General features: G+C 38.8%; 1 protein-coding gene across 12 annotated transcripts in view; it reads right to left on the bottom strand.

The window, feature by feature from the left end:
* EPB41L3 (erythrocyte membrane protein band 4.1 like 3) overlaps positions 1-21,144 on the bottom strand; it is a 228,250-nt gene that overhangs the window by 5,987 nt on the left and 201,119 nt on the right. For 6 of the 12 annotated variants that reach the window (XM_081263734.1, XM_081263737.1, XM_081263730.1 and 3 more), the window contains exons 13-16: positions 12,428-12,481; positions 9,357-9,422; positions 8,699-8,890; positions 211-594 (exon numbers count right to left, since the gene is read on the bottom strand). In XM_081263734.1, the coding sequence (XP_081119860.1) occupies positions 211-594; positions 8,699-8,890; positions 9,357-9,422; positions 12,428-12,481 (696 nt within the window). Of the gene's footprint in view, positions 1-210; positions 595-1,193; positions 1,317-4,000; positions 4,076-8,698; positions 8,891-9,356; positions 9,423-12,427; positions 12,482-21,144 lie in introns of all 12 variants that reach the window. The other 6 variants (XM_081263741.1, XM_081263732.1, XM_081263738.1 and 3 more) reach the window with 3 other exon arrangements.

Raw genomic sequence — 21,144 nt, 5'->3', positions numbered from 1 at the left:
CTATGCATTATTAACAACCAACAGATATGTCTGTAAATGACCCCAAAGCTGAAAACCAGCATGAAGGCCCCTAACTGCCAGATGCAAAGGAAACAGGATAAACAAACCACATGGGAAAGGCAGGAGATTGAACTTAGCTGTTTGCTGATCAAAATTTCAGGGCACCACATTATCAGTTTAGTGTTCAGAGTAACGTTAGCTACTAGTTACCTCAAAATGAGGTTTTTGTTCTGAAGTTTCAGAAACCTGGGTGGCTGTACCCTGCTCCTCCTCTCGCTCCTGGGAAGCAGGGGCTGCTTCTTCTTGCTCAGATCCAGCCTTAGCAGACTCTTCCTGTCTTTCCTCTTTGGACCCCTCCGTCACAGCAGAGCCTTCCTTCTCTTTCACACTGACTGCTTCAGTAGGTATGGACTGTGCTGCAGCATCTGCATCTTCCCCAGCTGTGTAAGAAGCATCCCCACTCGCGTGCACGTTCATCACACGCCTCTCCTCCACCAACACAGTTTCCTGCACCACCTTCTCAGTGCTGAGTGGCTGGGGGTGTGGGGTGGTTTCTGTCTCTGTTTCACTGGACTCGATCTTGGTTTCCACTTTCTGTATGGGAAAACAGTGTGGCATCAGAGTGATTTTCCGTAAGTCCAAAGGTCAAAGAAACAAAAATAAAAATTAAAAAAAAAAGAAAAATGAAAGCCGCCACTCACTACAATGATTAAAGCCAGCATCAGGTGCTTATAATCAGAAACATTGATAGAAATTATATATTAGCTTCCATTCCTCCCACCAGAAGCTTTGCTGCATGCCTCCTGCTAAACATACACACTGGAGCCTATGCTGCTACTTCACGGCATCCACAAAAGAAAACAGAATAAAATATGCAAGTGAAAAACAATGAACGGAAGCATCATAGCACATTTGCATTGGTTCTGGTTGTTTTTCTCAGACCCAATAGATGAGATAAAATGCTTCTAAAAATTAAATGCTATTACAATTTCTCAATGTGATTGCCTCTGGAATATATGAGGTGTATTCTTGAAATGGAACTAAAGGCATATGACCAAGCAGGCACAAAGGACAATTACGGAAGACACCTTGGAATGTTGAATGCAAAACACGAACACACAACCCGCCCCCAAAGGCACAGAGCAAGGCAGATGAGAACATTCAGAAACCCCAGGATGGAAGCAAATGGCCACCTGCACCCAGCTTTGAGAAGCAGAAGTAACCCCTCCTATGAATTCTGTTGGTTTTCGCGCAGACTCTAATAAACTGAAGATTTCAGAGCCATCCATGAGCTTTTCACCAGAAGTCTGCTTAGTCTGAGAGGACAAAGAAATGGACAGAGTCAAGCACAAGAGACAGACACATACTTAGCCACATACACATTCACAGCTTGTTAGACAAAATTGTAGGCAGAGGAAAAAAAAAGAAAGGAGAAATGAAGGAATCCAAGATACGGACTGTGGAAACAGAAAAGAATGGGAAATAAAATAGCAAAGTGGGGTGACCATGAGCTGTTGTTTGGTAAAGCAGAGAGTTATTAGGAACTGGGTAGTGCTGATTTAAGCAGATCTTTTTTTTTTTTTTTCTCCTTCATTGCAAGCCACAGCAGCGCTATCAAATCTTGGGAACGGGCAGCTGGAAATAAAACAGAAAAGTGTTTTAATGCCGACTTTGGACTGCGGTATTGACTGAACCATGAAAAAAAAAAAATCATAAAGCTGGGTTGGCTGCTCTCAACATAAAGCCAAGCAGCAAGAGAAACAGAAAGGTTTGGGGTGGAAGGGTACTGCTTCAAATAACATCATGCTGGAATCTTAAACTGCAACCGAATGAGAGCTGCTGGTTACCACCACTCGGGACGCGGACGACTCGGTGACATAATGAGCAGTAGCAACAGTAAAGGCTGGTTCCTGGGAATATCTCCACTCGGACAGGCTCTTCCTTCGGGGACCAAAGAGTCCCACTTTTAAGACCTCACTATCTGGTACTTGCTCTGTTATGCTGAACCGGGCACTTTCTGGGCGAGGGTGGACGGCCACACCCTCCCCTGGCTTTGCAGCCTTCTGGAGGTCATGCTCTTCAGGACTCTGCCGGCGAGACTCAGCTTCCTTGATGGGAGCCAGGGATTCTGACAATTTCCGCTTTGTCGTCTGGACCTCGGGTCCTCTCCTGGACTTGTCATCGGCCAGGGACTCCAGGACCTCGTATTCTGTCAGGATGGAAACAGCCTTCCCTGACTCTGACACGCCTCTCTCCATTTTCTGAAGGGCCTCTAGCGGGGAGGGCTGCGCTCCTCTCTCCCCGTCTTTGGTTTTCCCAGTCATAGTAACGATTCTTCCAGAGACCGTGTCGTAGGATTTTCCTAGAGGGTATATTTTCTGTTTGTTTTCTTCTTTCAGTTGCAATTCTCGGGCCAAATCATCGAAGCTCCGCATTTCAACAGTGCTAGATTCCAGAATGTCCGCTGGGATGTCACCAGTTCTACTGCTCACCGTCACCACCTTGTAAGTCACAATCTTTTTCGAATCACCACCAACTACCTCGGTGGGTATTTTGTCTACAATAACCCAATCCTCTGTGCCCTATATTTAAAATATAAAAGCTAAATTAGAAATTCTGATGACATCCCATTTCTAAAATAAGAACCCTTTAAGAAAATCAGGCCCGGGGCTACACATAGGTCTGCGATGGGACTGCCCAGGACGGTGTTATTAATCTAAAAATTATGGGTATTATCTCTTTTCCTCTGAAATTAACTAACTATAACCTTCATCCTGAAATGTATCCTGCAGGGTAGGGTTACAATTTCATATTTCTTTAACAGGAACAGACATTCTTGGTAAATTTTGCAAGGAATCTATCTGCAAGATGCACATTTGATTATTTTGTATTTCAAGATTAGATAACATTATTGAAGTTATTGTGCAAGTTTTTCATAATAAATATAATAATAAAGTTCATATGCCATTAATTTCCACAAAGAACTTTCCAACAGTCTACAAATTTCTGTAAACATCACTTTCCACGTTTGTAGATTGTGCTTCCTTATATGGGGAAGGGAATCCATGACCGCACTTATCATTCAAATAATATTGAGTGCACCTGTGTTCACAGCATCCTTACGAAACATTCCCCACTGATCAGACACTTTGGGATCTTTTTAAAATAAGCCTGAGAAGTCTGTACAGGGTCCCGATCTTAATTACAGCTGAAGTTCACTGTCTCAGTAGTTTGACTTCCTCTTTGCTTAATGTTAGCTCCAATAAAGCAGATTAAAGCTAAGAAAACTTTGCATTCAGGTAGACCTACTAGGAAGTGACAGGTTAACAGCTGACCAGTTTAACAGGTGACAAAGGAAGAGCAATTAAACCAGAAGGAGGTGAACAGCTTGATTTACTAGAAAGTATTTTATTTTTGTACTTATTGTAGCCTGGAAACTTGAATCTAGAAATAAGTATGCCTTAAGAAGAATGATCACAGTTTGATCTACATGTTGGTGCTATACTAAATGAAATGAATTGAAAAAAAATAACTTCTAGGGCCGATGGGACAGTTTTCTGGAAAATTATTTGATGAGAAGTAGCCACAGAATCAGCAGAGTCTCCTTCCTGTATTTTCTTAATCACACTTGGCTAGTGGGAAAAACCAATACAAGTTCAGAACTTTCAAAGTCAATCAAGTCATCTAAATTAGCGCCACTCTACGGGTAAAAACAGGCAGTACAAACTTCAGTAAGATTATTACTAGAAAGTACAATCATAATGCTTCAATGGTAATATATAATCACCTAGGATTAGAAGCCATAAAGAAATGATGCATAAATGATAACCAACATATTAAAATTATTTTCCCCTTCCCCAGAGCCTAAGCAAAAATAATATACTTACCTTAGTTGGAAACAAGATAATTTTAAAAGGAAAATAAAAACTAAAGATACTTTAATGACACTGAAGTCTGAAGAATAGTTCCTTTAGAAAATCGTTTTTTTTTTTTTTTTTACCTGAGACTCAAGGAATGGAGCACTTCCTTGCTGCAAAAATATAACTTTTTCAGAAATCTCTCTTTCTTCTTTGGTCTGTTTGAATAAAGGGGGTTGGGTTGGAGAAGAGGAAGTAGACAGTTTCCAAAAAGGCAAGTTAGGAAGAGAGTCCTTTAACTGTATATCCATATATATGGATATATACGTATATATCCATATATACATATAAATGTATATCTATATCCATATATATAAATGTGTGTGTGTGTGTGTGTGTATATATATATATATATAAATTTGTTTTTCCTGAAGAAGTAAATCATTGTTATTAATGTAAGAAATAGTCTAAGTCCACCTGAGCTTATTCAAATTGGCAGCTAATGAGCCAACCTTGTGTGTATTTCCTTGCTCTGCAGCAGGCAGCACCTGAGTAAGAATTTGTTTCCTACTTAAATTTTTAAAATTTCTTCCTTTTTACTTTAAGTACTCACTCATGATTTTGCAAGTAACTAACACAAACACTGTTCAAATGTGAAGAAACCCTTTATTTCTCTCTAGCATATTCTGTCATCATAGAAATGGAAAAATGTTTGAGTCATATAAACATCCAATTTTCATAAAATAATCTACTGCTATTTGTAAATAATTTTTAAATTTTGAGATGGTATCAGACTGATTTCTTTGTTGTTCAACAAATAAACAAAAATTCAAGGTTTTTTTGAACTTTTATAATATGGTGAATAAATTTTGAAGTTAATTTAAGAATATCTTAAATTAAGCAGACTAAACCACACTTTTCTTTATAGAATTAAGAAACATTAAAGTAAATACTTCATGTCAGGCACTAGCTTTTTACTTCTTAAACTATTTTATTTTTTTCATTAATTCAAGTGGCAATACAGTAGCTACCAAGCCTATCTTTGCACACAGTACAGCTCTACAGAGTAGGAACTGAAGGATATTTTGGAAAATTAGTCTAAAAACAAATCATAGGACGTTCAAAGTTTCTAGAACAATGGAACGCTTTCAATGAATCTTATCATTATAAATGATATAATTTTAGGAAACTGCTTAAAGTTTCTGTTTACCTACTAATGTATTGATAAGTACTACATCGAATGGTTTGCCTGCAAGAGGTTGTAGTGGAACATCTGGCACTTACTTCCTACAGGAGCTACTGATGTAAGCTAACTCATGTGACCTTCCTAATGAGAGATTAAAAACATTATTCGAAGGAGAAAAACGAATCCTGTCCTGCTGCAATTTTGAAGGAAGGCATTGGAAAACATAAAATGTGCTATATGGCATCATGACATGTAGATCATATGATGCTTTCTTCCTTCCTTTTAAAACTTTCAATCATAGCCTCTTTTTCAAATAGAAATGAGAAACATGAAGGAAAGGTCAAAATTACTGGTACTTTTTAGAATAACATTTCTGGGCTTCTAATTATAATAACTGAACTACATATTATTCCTCATATTATTCCCAAGATAAAAAAGCTTTTTTTTTTTTTTTTAAATGCCCAGTGGCTAAAGTGGTTTTCAGAAAAAAAAATAAAAAGAAAAAAAATAAAGTGGTTTTCAGTATACTCTGTTGTCTGAAACAAACTAATTTTTAAAATGTGTGTCTTATCATTGGAAATGTCAGCATGGGCTACGTGCAGAACTGTGTATGTCCATAACAGAAACAGTATGCCACAAAAAGGGATATAGATCTGAGATTTAACTTTTAAACATGGCCAACTTTCCAACCCAACTACTTCAGCTACTAGAGAAGTAGTTACTACTAATTGAAGTGCTGATAAAGAGAAGCTGCTAATCTAAAAGAGGACTTAACATTAGAGTTCAGAAAATAATCAGATAGTATATTCCAACTGTTATAACATTAGTTTCTTAAACATTCATCTCTGTATTATACTTGGGAAACAAGGTCCTATTTCTGGTACACCTTTATAAAACTGTCATTCACTCTTGGGTGATTAAGGGTCTCTACAAATAAATTTTAGGGAGCTGGGCACAGTAGTGCATGCCTGTAATCCCAGCAGCTCAGGAGGCTGAGGGAGGAGGATCATGAGTTCAAAGCCAGCCTCAGCTACTTAGAGAGGCTTGAAGTAGCTTAGCAAGATCTTGTCTCAAAAGAAAAAAATGGGCTGGGGATGTGGCTCAGTGTTTGAATAGCTCTGGGTTCAATCCCTGTTACCAAATATATATATATATATATATATTTAGGGAGCAAGTGAATTTGCAAATTCAGGATCTGTGGATAATGAGAATCAACTGTGCTAAGCATCAAGCTCAAGGAGTTACATAGTGAACACACCTGTTAATCTACCACTCCCATGAAACAGGGGACAATACTGGTGCTGCATAGGTACTGATGGATACTGATTTGGGGCTGGGATTTGAAAACTTTGGGTATTCAAGTAACCACTAAGGTATATATCCCTAACATGGGCTAGGCCTATGTGCATTATAAAAGGCCATTGTGCAAACATGTGTGGACAGAGAAGCACAGACAAGGTACCAACATCCATGGAAAGTTCATTATAGTCAAAATATCACCTCCTTAAATTATAATATTTTGGAGTTCATCCAATATAATTTTCTAAGAATCAGGATTAAATCAGAAGTAAAAAATAGATATTTTACCATTCTAATGGCTTTGATTTTTTAAAAGTCCCCCCTTGTTTTTATCACCACCCTTTAACTTCTCTAATAAGCTAAAACCTAAAACATTCAAAGTGGCTACCACCTGACATTTTCTTAAGTATTAGCAATGGGAAGAGACATTTGGCTCTTCTTGTCTATTATGCTCTGGGTAGCTACTTATTATGTATGTTTGTAACTTAGTCCAGTTGTCTGACATCTTTAGGGCTAGCACATTATTCTAAAAGAAATAGCAAAAAATAGGGTGAGGCTAAACTTGAACAATTAAAATAAAATTTATGACAGCATAACTGACAAGTGGTCTTCTTAATAAGGCAAGAACTATAATATTTAAATCAAACATGGAATGAGAAAATTTTGTCTCTTGAACCTCAAGTCCTCTGAATGGCAGTGGTGTTCTGTGGTACCCAAGGCATACCTTGGGTAAAGGTACTTTTCATTTATTCTGCATAAAAGGCCCTTTACAAAGTAATTCCCATGGGCACTTTTTAGCTGGTATTGAAATTGTCATGAATACAGCAATAGTGAGATCTTGGTCACTTTGATAAAAAGTTTTCAAAGGCGGTTTAGAAAACGATCAACAATGAGCGTAATTCGATTCTTAATTTCACTGCAAGGACCTGAATGTTGCCTACAGATCACTGTTTAAAGGCTTTTTCACACATAAAGGCATAAGTTCTAATTTTCTGTTCTGTGTCAGCTTCCTGGACACACAGTTCACAATAAAGGAGTCTTGGTTAAGAAGGAGATTAACCAAAACAATGCCCAAAATATGCAGTTTTCTAAACCTGCTTGTTTTAGAAGAGAGATAAAGCAAAATGATATCTAACAGTAGATAGTAATCCGTGGGTCCCAGACAATGGGAGCCCTGGAATAACACCAGCTGTACCCTAACTCTGGCTGTATATTGAAAGAGAGCTTTCCTATATGGAAAAGCTTTTAAATACCACCAAAATGTGAGCACTGTATGCTAGTAAGGGGGGATTGACTTCTCTGTCTACTCTGATTCCTTACCCTCTCCTAGATGGAGAGCCTTTTTCCTATGTATTCATTTTAACTGTCTTTGGTCACATGAAGATTATTCCTTACAGTTTACCTTTATAATATTCTTTGGAATTTTATGCTTGTATGAACTGGATATTTTTTTTCCTTTCTCTTTTTCCCTAAAAAGATTCCATTTTCACTAGATAGGGTTGTGTTAAACCTTACTTAAAAATAAATTTGTCAGCTGGGTGTGGTAGCACACGCCTGTAATCCCAGTGGCTTGGGAGGCTGAGGCAGGAGGATCACAAGTTCAAAGCCAGCCTCGGTAAAGTTGAGGCACTACGCAACTCAATGAGACCCTGTCTCTAAATAAAATTTTAAAAAAAGTGCTGGGGATGTGCCCCAGGGGTTGACTGAGTGCCCAGTTCAATCCCCAGTACCAAAAAGAAAAAAAAAAAAAAAGAAAAAAGGAAATTTGTCCTGTAATTTCTCCATTAAAAAAAGTCAAATAAAAACCAATTATAAATCAGTTAAAATAATCAGTTATCAGAAAAGTAAAATAATGTGTACTGAAATGCTAACAACTTCTGATCACTCAAACAGCAGACAATCTCAGTAGGTCCCACCTTGCAACTGATGAGAAAAATACATGGGTTTTCAGGTCATTCATCAGTGGAGACGAAGGAAGCACATTTACAAGTACCTGTTCACTACGATAGTATCTTAATTTTTCTGCTGTAAAATACAGGGTTTTTGGTCAGAATTAGCCAGTTGGCACTACAGTCTCCCTGTGGCTTTCTGCTCATTGCCAGCACCACCTGAAACCATGCTTTTTGGCCACCTATTCATTTTCTTTTCAGCTTTCCTCTGGAGCACACAGCATCTCAATTCAGGATATATATATATATACACACACACACACACACACACATATATATATATATATAAAAAAGAGGGAAGGTTCTCTACTCAGAAGTTTGCCAAATCCTTTTCCTAGTTTCAGACCCTGTAGAGAAGTGAAACCAGTGAACAGAAGACAATTCCAACCCAAAGCTTGAATACTGACCTCTTCGGGTACCAGTGGCTCGATCATGGGTGCATCCTCCTGCCTGGCAGCAAGTCGCACCGGGGAGGTAGAAAGCCTCTTTTCCCACTCATTCGTTACGGCAGTGTCTGTTGAGGTTTCTAAGAAGGTTCTTTTCAGCTCACTAATGTTGGTCTGATGTTTCATCAGTTCATCTTGAGTTTTATCTAGCTCCTACATTCGGAACATAAAGAATCCAATAGTCAGCCTTTCATGTTGGCTTTCAACTTAAAAAAAAAAAAGTCAAGTCAATCTCATTAGTAGTCAAAAGAAAACAATTTTGAAGAGGGTTCATGACACTACCACACACACACACGCTCTGGTGAAAATGTGATATTTTCTAGAGAAAAGAGAAAGAAAAGAAATCAAATTCACACAAGCATAAAAAACCAAAAGAATTTGAAAGGTAAAAACTGTAAGGAATGCACAGGTGACCAAAGAGAACTAAATTAAGTACACATAGAAGAAAAAGGGATCTACATCTAGGAGAGGATAAGGAATCAGAGTAGGCTGAGAAGTCATCCCCACTTATTAACAGGTGAGCACACAGTTCATGCATCATGGTACGAGCCCACAGGTAAGCCACTATGGGGGGGGGAACAACACGCACAAACATGCACTGGTATATACCAATACCAACCTCTAACATAAGATTACTATGTTTGACATACACATTTTCACCCTTTATTCGCTTAATCAGACTATTCTGAAAAAAGTGGAGAAGAAAGGGAAAGGTAAGGGACACCGTAGTCAAGGGAAAAAACTCCATCCTGCGCACTGCACCATCGACATGGTAACAGCTACAGAGCATGCTGAGATCTGAACACCGTACACAGACCATGACTTATCACACACTGGTATGTGTTTTACTTTTAATTTTCTACCTGTGCCTTGAGCTCTGCATCTTCCTCCTGGTCCGACTGCCAGCATCAAGAAAGAGTGGGAAATAAAGTCTTACCATGCAATTTACTCTGAGATTAGAGAACTCAAAAGCCTATATAAACTTGCTAAGTGTGGACACTGGTTTGCACTTGTGTAATGATGCAGTTCTTTCTTATACACAATCCACAACACTCTCACAAATTATGAAGCTTAACAAGCACTGAGAAGGAAAAGATTTCTTGCCCATTGGGTCTTTGGTGCTTTGATGAGCAGATGTACATGGTTGGGAAGGTGGCAGCAAGGGCTTGGTAGGCTGTTCTTAATGACCATCACCAATGGTTCAGGAGGTCTGGGGAGCCAGATTACAATTCCTAAGAAGGGATATGGCTACATGGTATTGATAGCTACCTTACAATGGATGAGTCTTCACAAGAGTCCTATGAGGTTAGCTACACAACCCCCAATTTGTGGATCAAAGAACTGAGGATGGAAGAATTAAACAGAGATTCTTATATTTTAAAACTTATAAGAACCTTGATTTTCTTTTTCATATTTTTAGTTGTAGTTGGACTCAATATCTTTATTGATTTATTTTTATGTGGTGCTAAGGATCAAACCCAGGGCCTTGCATGTGCTAAATGAGTGCTCGACTGCTAAGCCACAACCCCAGCCCTAAGAACCTTGATTTTCTAAGAAAGAAAAAAATTTAAAAAAGAAAAAGGAATGACTGTCATCAATAGCAGCATCATTTCTTTAAGATAAGGACAACTTTTGAGTTAAAAAAGTACTAAAATATTTTTAGAAAATACCCCAAGCTACTATATTATCCTTCTTTGTCTAATTTCAACAACCTGCCTACAACTTGGACATGTGAGTACCAGTAATTAGGTAAGTGTGCCAAGCCACAGGTTGCATGGTAAAGCTGTGCTTCTCACAGGGCTTTCTGACCCAGAGCCTGGGCTTTAGGCCACTGTGCTCCAAGTAGACATGCAGAGTGAAATGACAGGTAAAACAAGGGTCACTCTCAAGCAAGTGGCCTTAAGCATATAATTTCAATTACAAGGGTCTCAGTTTCCTTATCTGCCAGTGGGGTCGAGGACCTACTCTGTAGACCCCATGCATTGGCCATATAAAGGGAAGGGAAAGATGGAAAGGAGCTACTAGAAACTGACAGTGCTGGTGACGTCCTGATGCTCAAGGGTGTGGTGTGTTCACAGCTCTTCACAATCTACTGTTCAATGTATTTGCTTCCGTGCTTTAAGTGTTCTGTAATGAGTTTTAAAACTGCTATAGAAATTTAAAGTATTATTATTAAATGTTTTCATTTACAGCATACAGGAGGATGGAGACATTCATTAAATTTATGAGCCTATGTCACTAACTCTTACAAAATCAAGGTGTAGTTTTTTTATATTTGGCATAGAAAATTATTAGCTTTTAATAAGTGTATTTATAATTGCTTAAAAGAAACTGGATAATAGCTTCACACTATTACCTTTTACTTTAAAAAATAGTAATTCTTTAAAATATGGCATTTCCAAAAGAAGAAACTTAATAATATACCATTATGAAATATTTTTTTTCTGAGATTAAGTGATGTACAGATACAACATAACAGTACTTTCATTTCTTCCTAAATAGCCAACTAGAAAATATGTTTATGATTGGATGATGTAAAAAATAAAATAAGACGCCAAGTAAAATTTATTGCAAAGTAAAAACTGAATTCTCTAGCACTCTGGAAAATAAACATCTTAACTTCCATTACTAAAGATAAATACTGTTTTTTACAGAAATTTGAATCAGTTGCTGATAGTGCATGTTTTAAAAATGACAAAAATCCATACACACAATATAATGTACTCTAAAGAATTAACAAAAGAGAATCAATAGCACTGTTTCTCTCCTGTTAAATGTGATTACATTTTTTTTCAATAAAGTATGTCTATCGACAATCTTCTCTTCTTTCGAGAATTCATTCCTTATGACTCACCTGTAGTATAGCCAAAGGCTACAAAAAACAAATTAAGTACATTTTTTAACAAATATTATTTTACTATTTGGGATTTTAAACTATATATCTATCCAGCCAGCAAGCTAATTAAATTAATTGTGATTTATCTCACAAATCAAGGGTATCATACAAAAAGAGCCTCTCATTTGACATAGGAGAAAAAAAATTCTCCTTTTTTTTTTTTTGGTACAGGGAATAGAACCCAAGAGCTAAATGCTTCACTGAGCCACATCTCCCCAGCTCTTTTGGGGGCATGCATGTGTGCATGTACATACATACACACACACACACACACACACACACACACACACACACTTTTTTAAGACAGGGTCTCACTGAGTTGCTTAGGGCCTTGCTTAATTAAGCTAAGGCTGGCTTTGAACTCTCTTCTTATCTCAGCCTCAGAAGCAGCTGGGATTACAGGCAAGCACCACCATGCCTAGCTGCATTCCCCACCCTTCTTTTTCAAGGTGTTATCAGTTGAGGAAAGTAGTTCTCCAAATATGATCCTAGAATTAATAGTCAACCTCCTCTGGGAACTTGTTAGAAACATAAATTCTTTAGTCCCATCTCAGTCCTTCCGAAGGGAAAAACGTGAGGTTGTGGCCCTTGGAGTAATTCCGGCACAAGCCAGTTTGAGATCCACTGACCTGTGCAATTAAAAATGGATCTAACTCCTACTATGGAAGTTAGAATTTATAAATTGATCCCTACTCCAAATCTAATACGCAGCATTCTTACTTGCAGAGGGCTCCCCCCACCCCCTGGGCCATTTTCCTGAGGCAGCTCCCAGCCAGACTCAGTGGAACACCAACCTCGGTGGCGGTGGTTTCTCCATCCGCAGCGGTGTCGGTTCGCTCACTGTCAGTCTATTGAGCGCAGAGGTGATCAGGTTCCAGGAAGGAGGCAGGGATAGAAAACAAACCCATCTGGTCAAGTGGGGTTACCTATAGGTTGAACCGCTCATTTCCTTTCTCTGGGATCTGTGGCATACTACCTTCCCACAAGAATGCAGCTTCAAGCCAAAGCAAAAGAAGAGCCAGAGCTAGGTGTTGTCAACAGAGCCCCCTTCGAGGAAGACCCGAGGCACGCACAGCCCGCAGGAACTGCAGCGACTGCGTGGGCCACACTGACCTGTCTGGTGCTACGAGTCACGAAAACCAATTTGTCACTTTCCTCCCACCCTTTCCGCTAACATCCCGAAAAAGCCCTCCTAAAAATGCTTAAGGCAAATAAAAGAGGTTTATGTATTTTCTACCTATTTATTTATTCATTCATTCTAGCAATATCACATTTGAAAGGTAAGTGAAAGTACAAATTTACATAAAAAGCTACTGTTAACAGTCACTGGACTTTCAGCCCCTCATTTATACGGTTTGGATAATTTATGCCCATTTACCAACATCAGGCTGTCTGCATTACTTATGAATTTATAAAAAGCACATGCCAGTGACTCACAGGCATATGTTTTATAGATGAAAAATGTAACTATATTTTCAAGTAGCATTGTTAATAGGTACTTTTTAAGACTACATGTTGTTTATTTTATCCCACCCTCTAATATAGAGGTATATCAAAATACGTATTTAAATATCTCATTGCAAAAAATACCATTCAAATGATGCAAATAATAGTAAAAATCATTTAAAAATAAGGAAAGAGAGAGAGAGAGAGAGAGACATCTACTTGGAAACAAATAAAACAAAGCACAGCATTTGACAGAGCCTAGGATTTTAGGGGACAATTAAAATAATAATTTCAGGACAGGTTTTCAATGTGTTTCATAGGGGGTTATAACTGAAAACAGTATTTTCTCTGGAGTAAAGTAGAGCAATGAGCATTGAAATGAAGACATAATCTAAACACCCTATTAATGGACTTACCCTCTTCAATGTCAACTAATTATTCATAACATTCCCTTGATCAAATTTTTGGACTGGTGTTTTGAAAATAAAAATTGGAACTGGGGGCTCTATAGTTTTGAATCTCTCTTAAAATATCCCTTCCTTTGAAAAACAAACAAACAAAAAAAACAGGAAGTGATAACTGGGACATTGTTATCTCTATGGATTTATGGCCAGTCTGACTTTTTGGCACTGTCCCTAAACTTTCATTTTTGTGAATTTCTAAAGAGAAGGAGTCAGAATGCAATGTTGCCGTATGGACCTGAGGCTGTCATCTGACTAAACCCAAGTAGAAAATAATTTTCAGTAGATTTCTTTCAGAGAAGAAAGCCTGGCTGATATATTTTCATGATCTGACCACCTTGGTTAACAATTGGGGCAGAGGGGCTGTGAATTTTTTTATAGGGTGATTGTTATGGTATTACTATGGCTTTACAAACTGACAGCCCAAGGAAAGATCAATTTGAATGAAAAAGACAGGCTACTGTTGAAATGGACAGAATAACTCAAAGATCTTAGGCTTTCATGAAATAATTATGCTTAATGTCCTAATTAGTTGTGTCAACACTTCTCAAGTTCTTTGAGATATTTGTATTCCTACATAGATCATTTCCCATGTGGTTTTAAAATTTAATTCAGTAACTTTCCAACATCTTGGCACTAGAGTTCAGTTGTAGATTCAAGTGAGGGGTCAGATGTCAGAACAATTTGCTCAAATCCTTGCTGTTCAAACCAGCAACACACTGGGTGTATTTCATATTTTATCCCAGTTTCCTTCTTGGAAAACAGGGGAAATAACATGACAAATTATATTGGATAGTGGATACTAAGTGCTTTATAAGATGCCTAACATGGATAGAGCTAAAAATTGCCTATAATGATATATGGATATTAACCTATTATGTAATTATTAAGTTTCCTTGGCAAACATAATCAAATATCTTTAGCCATATCTAAACTGCCTTAAAAGGGGTGTAGTGGCACCTGCCTATAATCCCAGATACTTGGAAAGAACTGAGGCAGGTAGGATCACAAGTTTGAGGCCAGCCTGGGCAACATAGCAAGACCCCCATCTCAAACAAAATAAAACAAAACAAAATCCCAAAGCTATAAACTCCCTCAAATTCCTACTTAGTTTCTAGTTAGTAAACTAACATAGTACCTGATCAACAGTCAATGAAGTAAGAAAAACTGAATATAGCAGTTTTTTAAGCAACTGCTGTTCATATAATATATTATGAATACACAAAACCAGAAAAGGTGCAGCATGCCATCAGTTACCATACAATAATACTGTTTCCCACAAACTAGAATGCATAAATGAGGGGATTAATCTTTTTCTCCAAATTTGAACCTCTTTGTTTTGTATTATCAAAAAAATTACTCAGAAATTCACAATTACATGTTATGATGAGCTAAATTTATCTTATGATTCTTGACAGATGATTTGATATTCTGTCCTTCTTATTTGATCATTCTGAAAGTACAGAAGAAAAGAAATGATTGGCCAACCACTTTTTTTGTTTGAAGTGATTAATCCTTTCTATACTGGGGTTCACTTTTGAGAAAGGCTGGCACTATGATTTAGCCACTGTAACATATGAGAGATGTAAAAAGAACTACTGTCATTAGTGATTTTGTAAAAGGAACGTGACAGATGAATTATATGGGAAGTCACCCAGTTTAAGCTGCCAAAGAGCTTGAGGCCCAGGGAATAAAATGGGCCATGTAAGCAAACTGCATTTTTTTTTAAACCGAATGACCTAAATATGACTTCTTTTGCTCAAGTGGAACTAGTATGCACAACTCTTTGCACCTGGGGTTAAGAGTCGACACTGAACAGATGGTGAAATACTAAGTCTGGTGGCAGAAGAGCTGTAGTAGGCTAAGTGTGGGGAAGGGGGTGGCAAGGACTGCAGTGGTCAGCGCTATTTTACGGTTTCAGAGGTTTGCAATAACAAGGACAGCCAGGCCTGGGAAGCTCCCATCCTGCGTTCACTGGCTTGCAACAATGAACTGCTGTGATTTGTTTTGCTGATGTAATGCAGACATGCCCAAGTTTACATTAACTCTCATGCACCGATTACAACAAGATGTATACCCTGGATTAGGCACAAGATCTGTGTGGCTGGCTATGGAAATGTTCAGTTCTTTAGAATTTAGAAAAGCATAAAATAGAAATCTTTTCTTTCTTTCTTTTTTTTTTTTTTTTTTTTGGCTTTATTTTAGACTCAGGACTAACTCACTGCTAAAGGAAAAAATATCTGAAGGTTGGAAATATGCTAATATTATACACAAACTTTACAGATAATATTGTCTTCTTAATTGTAAAGTGTTCTATGCTATTTGATAATATTGCTACTGTGAGAAATAGTAATAATAAAGCCTTGGACTTAAAACAGTTCTATTTTTCAAGTACAAAAAGATACATATGTGTGTGTGTGTGTGTGTGCATGTATGTGTGTGAAAGAGAGGGTGAAAGGGATAGGGGAGAGACAGCTGGAGATAATAGTCTCATAGCCCAAGAATTTTGAAAAAGACTCTCATGCAATATCAAATTAAAAAAAAAAACCACAAACTAGACTTCCATTTACAGCACCTGTAAGATCATTCATATTTTTTTTCCATTTGCTGTACAGAAATGGCTATAATATCACTAAATACAGGTACTCACACCCCTTCACAATACTAAATACTCACAGGTGCACCTCAAATTATGGCTTTTTAGCTGAGCATGAATCTGAATAGTTTCTTTTTGTGTGTGTGTGTTGCCTTGACTTTGTGATGTATATTTTTTTAAATGCTAGGAGCACATGTGTCTCCTGTCTCAGAAGCCCTTGTTTTGTGGAAACAGGAGAACTGGAGGCAGCCTGGGAGAGGCTCAGGCGGGAGAGGATGTGACAGCCAGTTCCTCTGGCGGCTGCTTCTATTCTTTTCCCTACGCTCTGTTTGAAGTGTGGAGAAAGGGAAGCTGCTGTGCTGTTCACAGGGCTGTGGAGAGGTGGGAAACGGGAGAAATTAGGAGCAAAAGCTGCTGAGGGCTGTACCCTCAACTCGCCCAGTTGCTGAGATGAGGAAGGGAGACCCAAATGCTGACAGATTCTTTCCTCCACTATGCAATACCTGGTTTAGGGCCAGAGACACCTCACCAGCTTTCTTGATTTGACCCTCTTGTCAACTTATGGGGAGATTTTGTCTCGTGGAATTGGAAGAATCACTGCTGTCTGATTTATGCACCGGCATTGCTAACACAGACAAAATTTCAGCCTGGTTTTATAATGTAAAGAAAACTTAAATAAATCCTTCCCTGACTGTATTTGGACACTGCTGTACTGCATGCAGGTCTTCCTGGTCCTGTTTCTGGTCCTTTCAATGACAAATGACAGGTGGCTGTTTCAAACTGTTGTTGACATCCTTTCTGACCCAATGCATGATGGGACCTGATCTACTCAAGTAATAAAGATAACTGTAATCAAGGAGAGTAGTGGGGGGGGGGCATTTCAGAATCTCCAGGAGACTAGTTTGCATATTTGGAAAGCTACCCAGGAGATTGTGACATGGCCCCTCTGGCAGTGCTCTCTCTATCTCTCCTTGAATCTCATTTTAAGCAGGAAGCTACTTATCTGTCTTATATGTGATTTGTTTTGTAAGATGATAACCGATCAGAAACTTTAACTTAGCCCTGATCTTTTACATAACTAATGGGCTATTTGAAATTGACTTCTGGCTGAGTCCTTTACCCCACCTAGGACTCAGTGGGTAGCAGAGAATTCAGGATTGCACTCAGACTGCTGCATCCACATGGTGTTGTGCCTAACCCTGGGGCCTGGGTTGGACTCCCCAACACACAAAACCTCAACATAATTGGCACAGACAATAAATGAGGCTCTGAAAGTAGGACCACTATCGCAGCAGCCGGCTAACACTTGTTTCGGACCGAAGCACGGAACACGCAGGGGAAGTGTGTTCTATGCCGAGGTACACACCTCTTCCTCTGAACTGTCACTCGGGTCATTGTCTAGGGAGGCGCTCAAGGAGGCTGCCTTGGGCTCCAGGTAGCAGAGGCACAGAGCCAGAGGGAAAGAGAGAGTGAGGGCATATGGCACTGAGAAAGAGGCGGAGAGCAGAAAGAAAAAGATGAAGAGGAAACAGGGCACGAGGGAGGGTGAGCGGATCGGGAGATAATGCTGCAGGCTCTGGGGCAGGAAGTTGGTTTCAGATAGGTTGGGGAAAGAGAGGTACCCATCATCATCTAGGAGGGAGGGGAAGGACTCAGGGAGCTGTAAGGAGAAGGAAAACAAAGTGGCTCCTTTGCTAGTTTGCTGTCTGTAGCTAAATGCCACGTCCTGATCCCCTACGTAAGCTTTCCCTTGGCTGTCAGAGTCCAGGGCCAGCTCTCCCTGCAGATGCTGGGCTCTGGGCGGGGTGGAACCTGGAGCTCTGCATTCGTTCTCCTTACACCTCCTACGGAGCTCAGTGGGGGATGTGGGGTCAGAATGGGCTGATGGGGGTGACAAGGGACATGAGTCAGTGCCAAGCTCAGGTGACTGATGTGAAAGAGACAGAGAGAGACAGGAAGCAGCAAACAGAGGTGCAAAAGGACAAAAAGAAAACTGCAATTAGTTAATTTTCTTATGGGCATCAATATAAAATCGTAAAACAAGAATTTTAGCAGTAGGGTTGCTTGGGAATTTTTAAGTCGTTAAGCTGCATGCCAACCATTGCTGCAGACGGCTACAGTTCTCCCATCAGACCATCATATAACAGGGTGGAATCCCAATGTCTACATGTTTCCCATGATCAAAAAATTTCATAGTACACTGACAACTCTAGGAAGGTTGAGGGTTCTGAGAGCAAATATAACTCTCCAATAAATCAAAATCAAGACTTTCAATAACCTTCTCCTGATCTCCAGGTAATAGATTTGTTACAATGGTTTAGCTGGATTAAAAAATGAAAACAAAATTCAATTCCAATTGCAATTATTTTAAAAAATTTTCTTCTAGCATTATTCCTTTCCTTGGTTAGTCAACTATATCCCAAATAGGTGGGTTTGCAAATCTAGAAGTTTCTGGCCCCACTCCTATCTGATAATGGGGGGAGGATTCAACAACTAGCATTTCAGAAACTCTGAGGTTGCTCTGAAAAGTCTTCTATTTTGGCTCCTTTATGCAGGGTGTAAGTGGAACTCACACTCAAAGTCGTTTCAATAAGCTAACCAGCTAAAATAATGTGTTTCCTTGTAATACACTTTCTATGTGTTAGTTTCTATTATTTGTGGGCCATAAATAATAGAAAGATACAATTTCCCAGCCTCCTGATTTCTTTTAATAGATAAAGGGCATGTTTATACCTTTGGTTTGAGTCCTTAATACAATGCTAAAGCAGGCATCTGCACAAAAGTGGCCCCCTGATGCGCTCTGGCTTTCATGGGACAAGTGAACCTAGTTCCATTCTCTGGGGCCCTGGCGGTTTCAATGCCCAAAGCTAGTTTCTTATGCAGGTGGTGGAGGGGCTGTTGGGCAAGAAAGGGAAGAAAGGAAGCAAGCAGAGACTCTGAGCAGAGCATAGGAGCTGCTATAGCCTGGTAAGTTCAAGGCCAGGGCACATGGAGCCTGAAGATAATTAGACTTCTGTTGCTGTGTGTGTGTGTGTGTGTGTGTGTGTGTGTGTGTGTGTATTCTGCCTAGTGACCTGAAAGCATGGAAATTAACCAGCCTTGACTGCCTGGTGATGGCTATCCAATCCCCACTTACAGAGAAGTGGTAAACACAGCAACAGAGGGAAAGAAAATGTACAAGTAAAATTACATCTGAGGCATGAGGGAAAGAAAATGCACAAAGAAAAAAGTATCTCTTGAATATATCTGCAGAAGAAGTGTCTCAGTTGGACCATGACAGGAGTGTGTCTTCCCACACACTCCCATTTGACATTTAACACTGCATTTTAAATAGGAACCTGTGAAAATCTCTAAGACTATTGTAGACAAAGTCACCTTGAAGACAACTGTCCTCTGGTGGTGAGACTGGCCCCAGCTTCCTTCCCAGGCCAATTCTGGGGGACTGGTCTTTTAAGAATTATTTGCAATAATATGTTTTCATTTTGGTTTAAAAAAGAAGTACCTCTATGTTACTGTCTGGAGGAAGAAAATAATAAAATTAAGGGTTAATCTTCCATTCTGCTTATGAATGCGGTTTTTAAGACAGCTTTGTCTTTTTAAAGATTTGGGGGAATTAAAGACAGCTGGCAACTATGCAGCCTCCTGAAGGCGCCCTGCTCAAAGCACTGGCTCTGCTGAGATCAGACAACGAGGGGAGTCATTTTCTTTCTTTTTATTTTCCCATGGCATAAATGGCACAAAGTGAGGATAGGTCAGTGCTACATGTTACATAAATGAATTGGTAATCTTTTAAAATTGAATAAAGTGAGACTGGCTGCACCTATTTGGGGAGTAAACTAAAAATAATTTACCTCTGTGTGCCACTTAATTCCACTTACACATCCATGGGGATCATTTGTTGGCATGAGCAATCTTAAGAAATTTTGTAATAACTAAGGTAAGAAGGACACCTTCGCCTTTCAGGTATATTATCTTCATTTCATGTCCTAGTTAAAACCAGCCCTTGACTCAACTGACAGAAAGGGTGTGAAAATGAAATTTAGAACAAAACAACAAAAGTGATCCAAATATCCCTGCACTTTTTTTTTTTTTTTTTTTTGGTTTGGCAAATTAGGGAAACTTATCCTAAAAGAGCAAAATTTAAAAATGATGGACTGGGTCACTTGGAATATTCTGACTATAAAAATTATTTGTTGACCTACCCCCTCCCTTAAGATGCTGTTGTTAAAATCATTATGGAAAAAAATATTTTTCCAAGGAGTCGAAAGTGGTGATTTTTCTATCACATCCATCTGTATTTGAAAAGCCCACTTAAGGGAGCACTTGTAAGTAGAGCAAACTCATATTTCAGGATAACCCATAGATGACATGAGCATTTTTCTTCCCCTATTTCCTCTATTTACCTTATATGTTCTAATAGCTGCTCTGCTTTTCCATGATTATTATGTATAAACTTTCCAATGTGTTGACGACAAAACTGTTTTCTTAAAAAGTTGCTTTACAGTGCTGGGTCACCAGAAATAAGCCTGATATTTAAAAACCATGTTTAAGAAGAAATTTAATTTGGTGGTGGGGGTGGGGACATGATTTCATGAAATCACCTAGAGAAAACACCAATAAGTCCACTTCTCAACTTCTGGTGCAAACTTGTACCTCCACATCCCATTTAAAAATATAGCTACTAACTAACTCCTTTCCTGATTAGATCACAATTATAAGACTAAGAAAGATGAATCATAAACACACAGGCCTGTGATACTTGTGGATAGAAGAATGGCGATATGATTATCGTGTATCTAGAAAAATATATCATGCTTGGGTAGGAGAATGGGGCCAGAAACAAAGAAAATAGCTTTAGTGACAGTTCTGAAATGAGAGCCAGAACAGAAAGGCGTCTTCTACCACCCAGAGAATTTTTAAGAGACACAGACAGGACAGCTGTTGAAAGTCTTATGTAGCACATTCCTCACTAAAGTAAAAAATTTCAAAAAATTAAGGAAGCAACTTT

The sequence above is a fragment of the Spermophilus citellus genome (genome assembly GCF_964194105.1).
Source record: "Spermophilus citellus genome assembly, chromosome: 12".
NCBI lineage: Eukaryota > Metazoa > Chordata > Mammalia > Rodentia > Sciuridae > Spermophilus > Spermophilus citellus.
The sequence above is the reverse complement of the archived record's forward strand: the minus strand, read 5'-3'. Positions and strand labels throughout refer to the sequence as shown.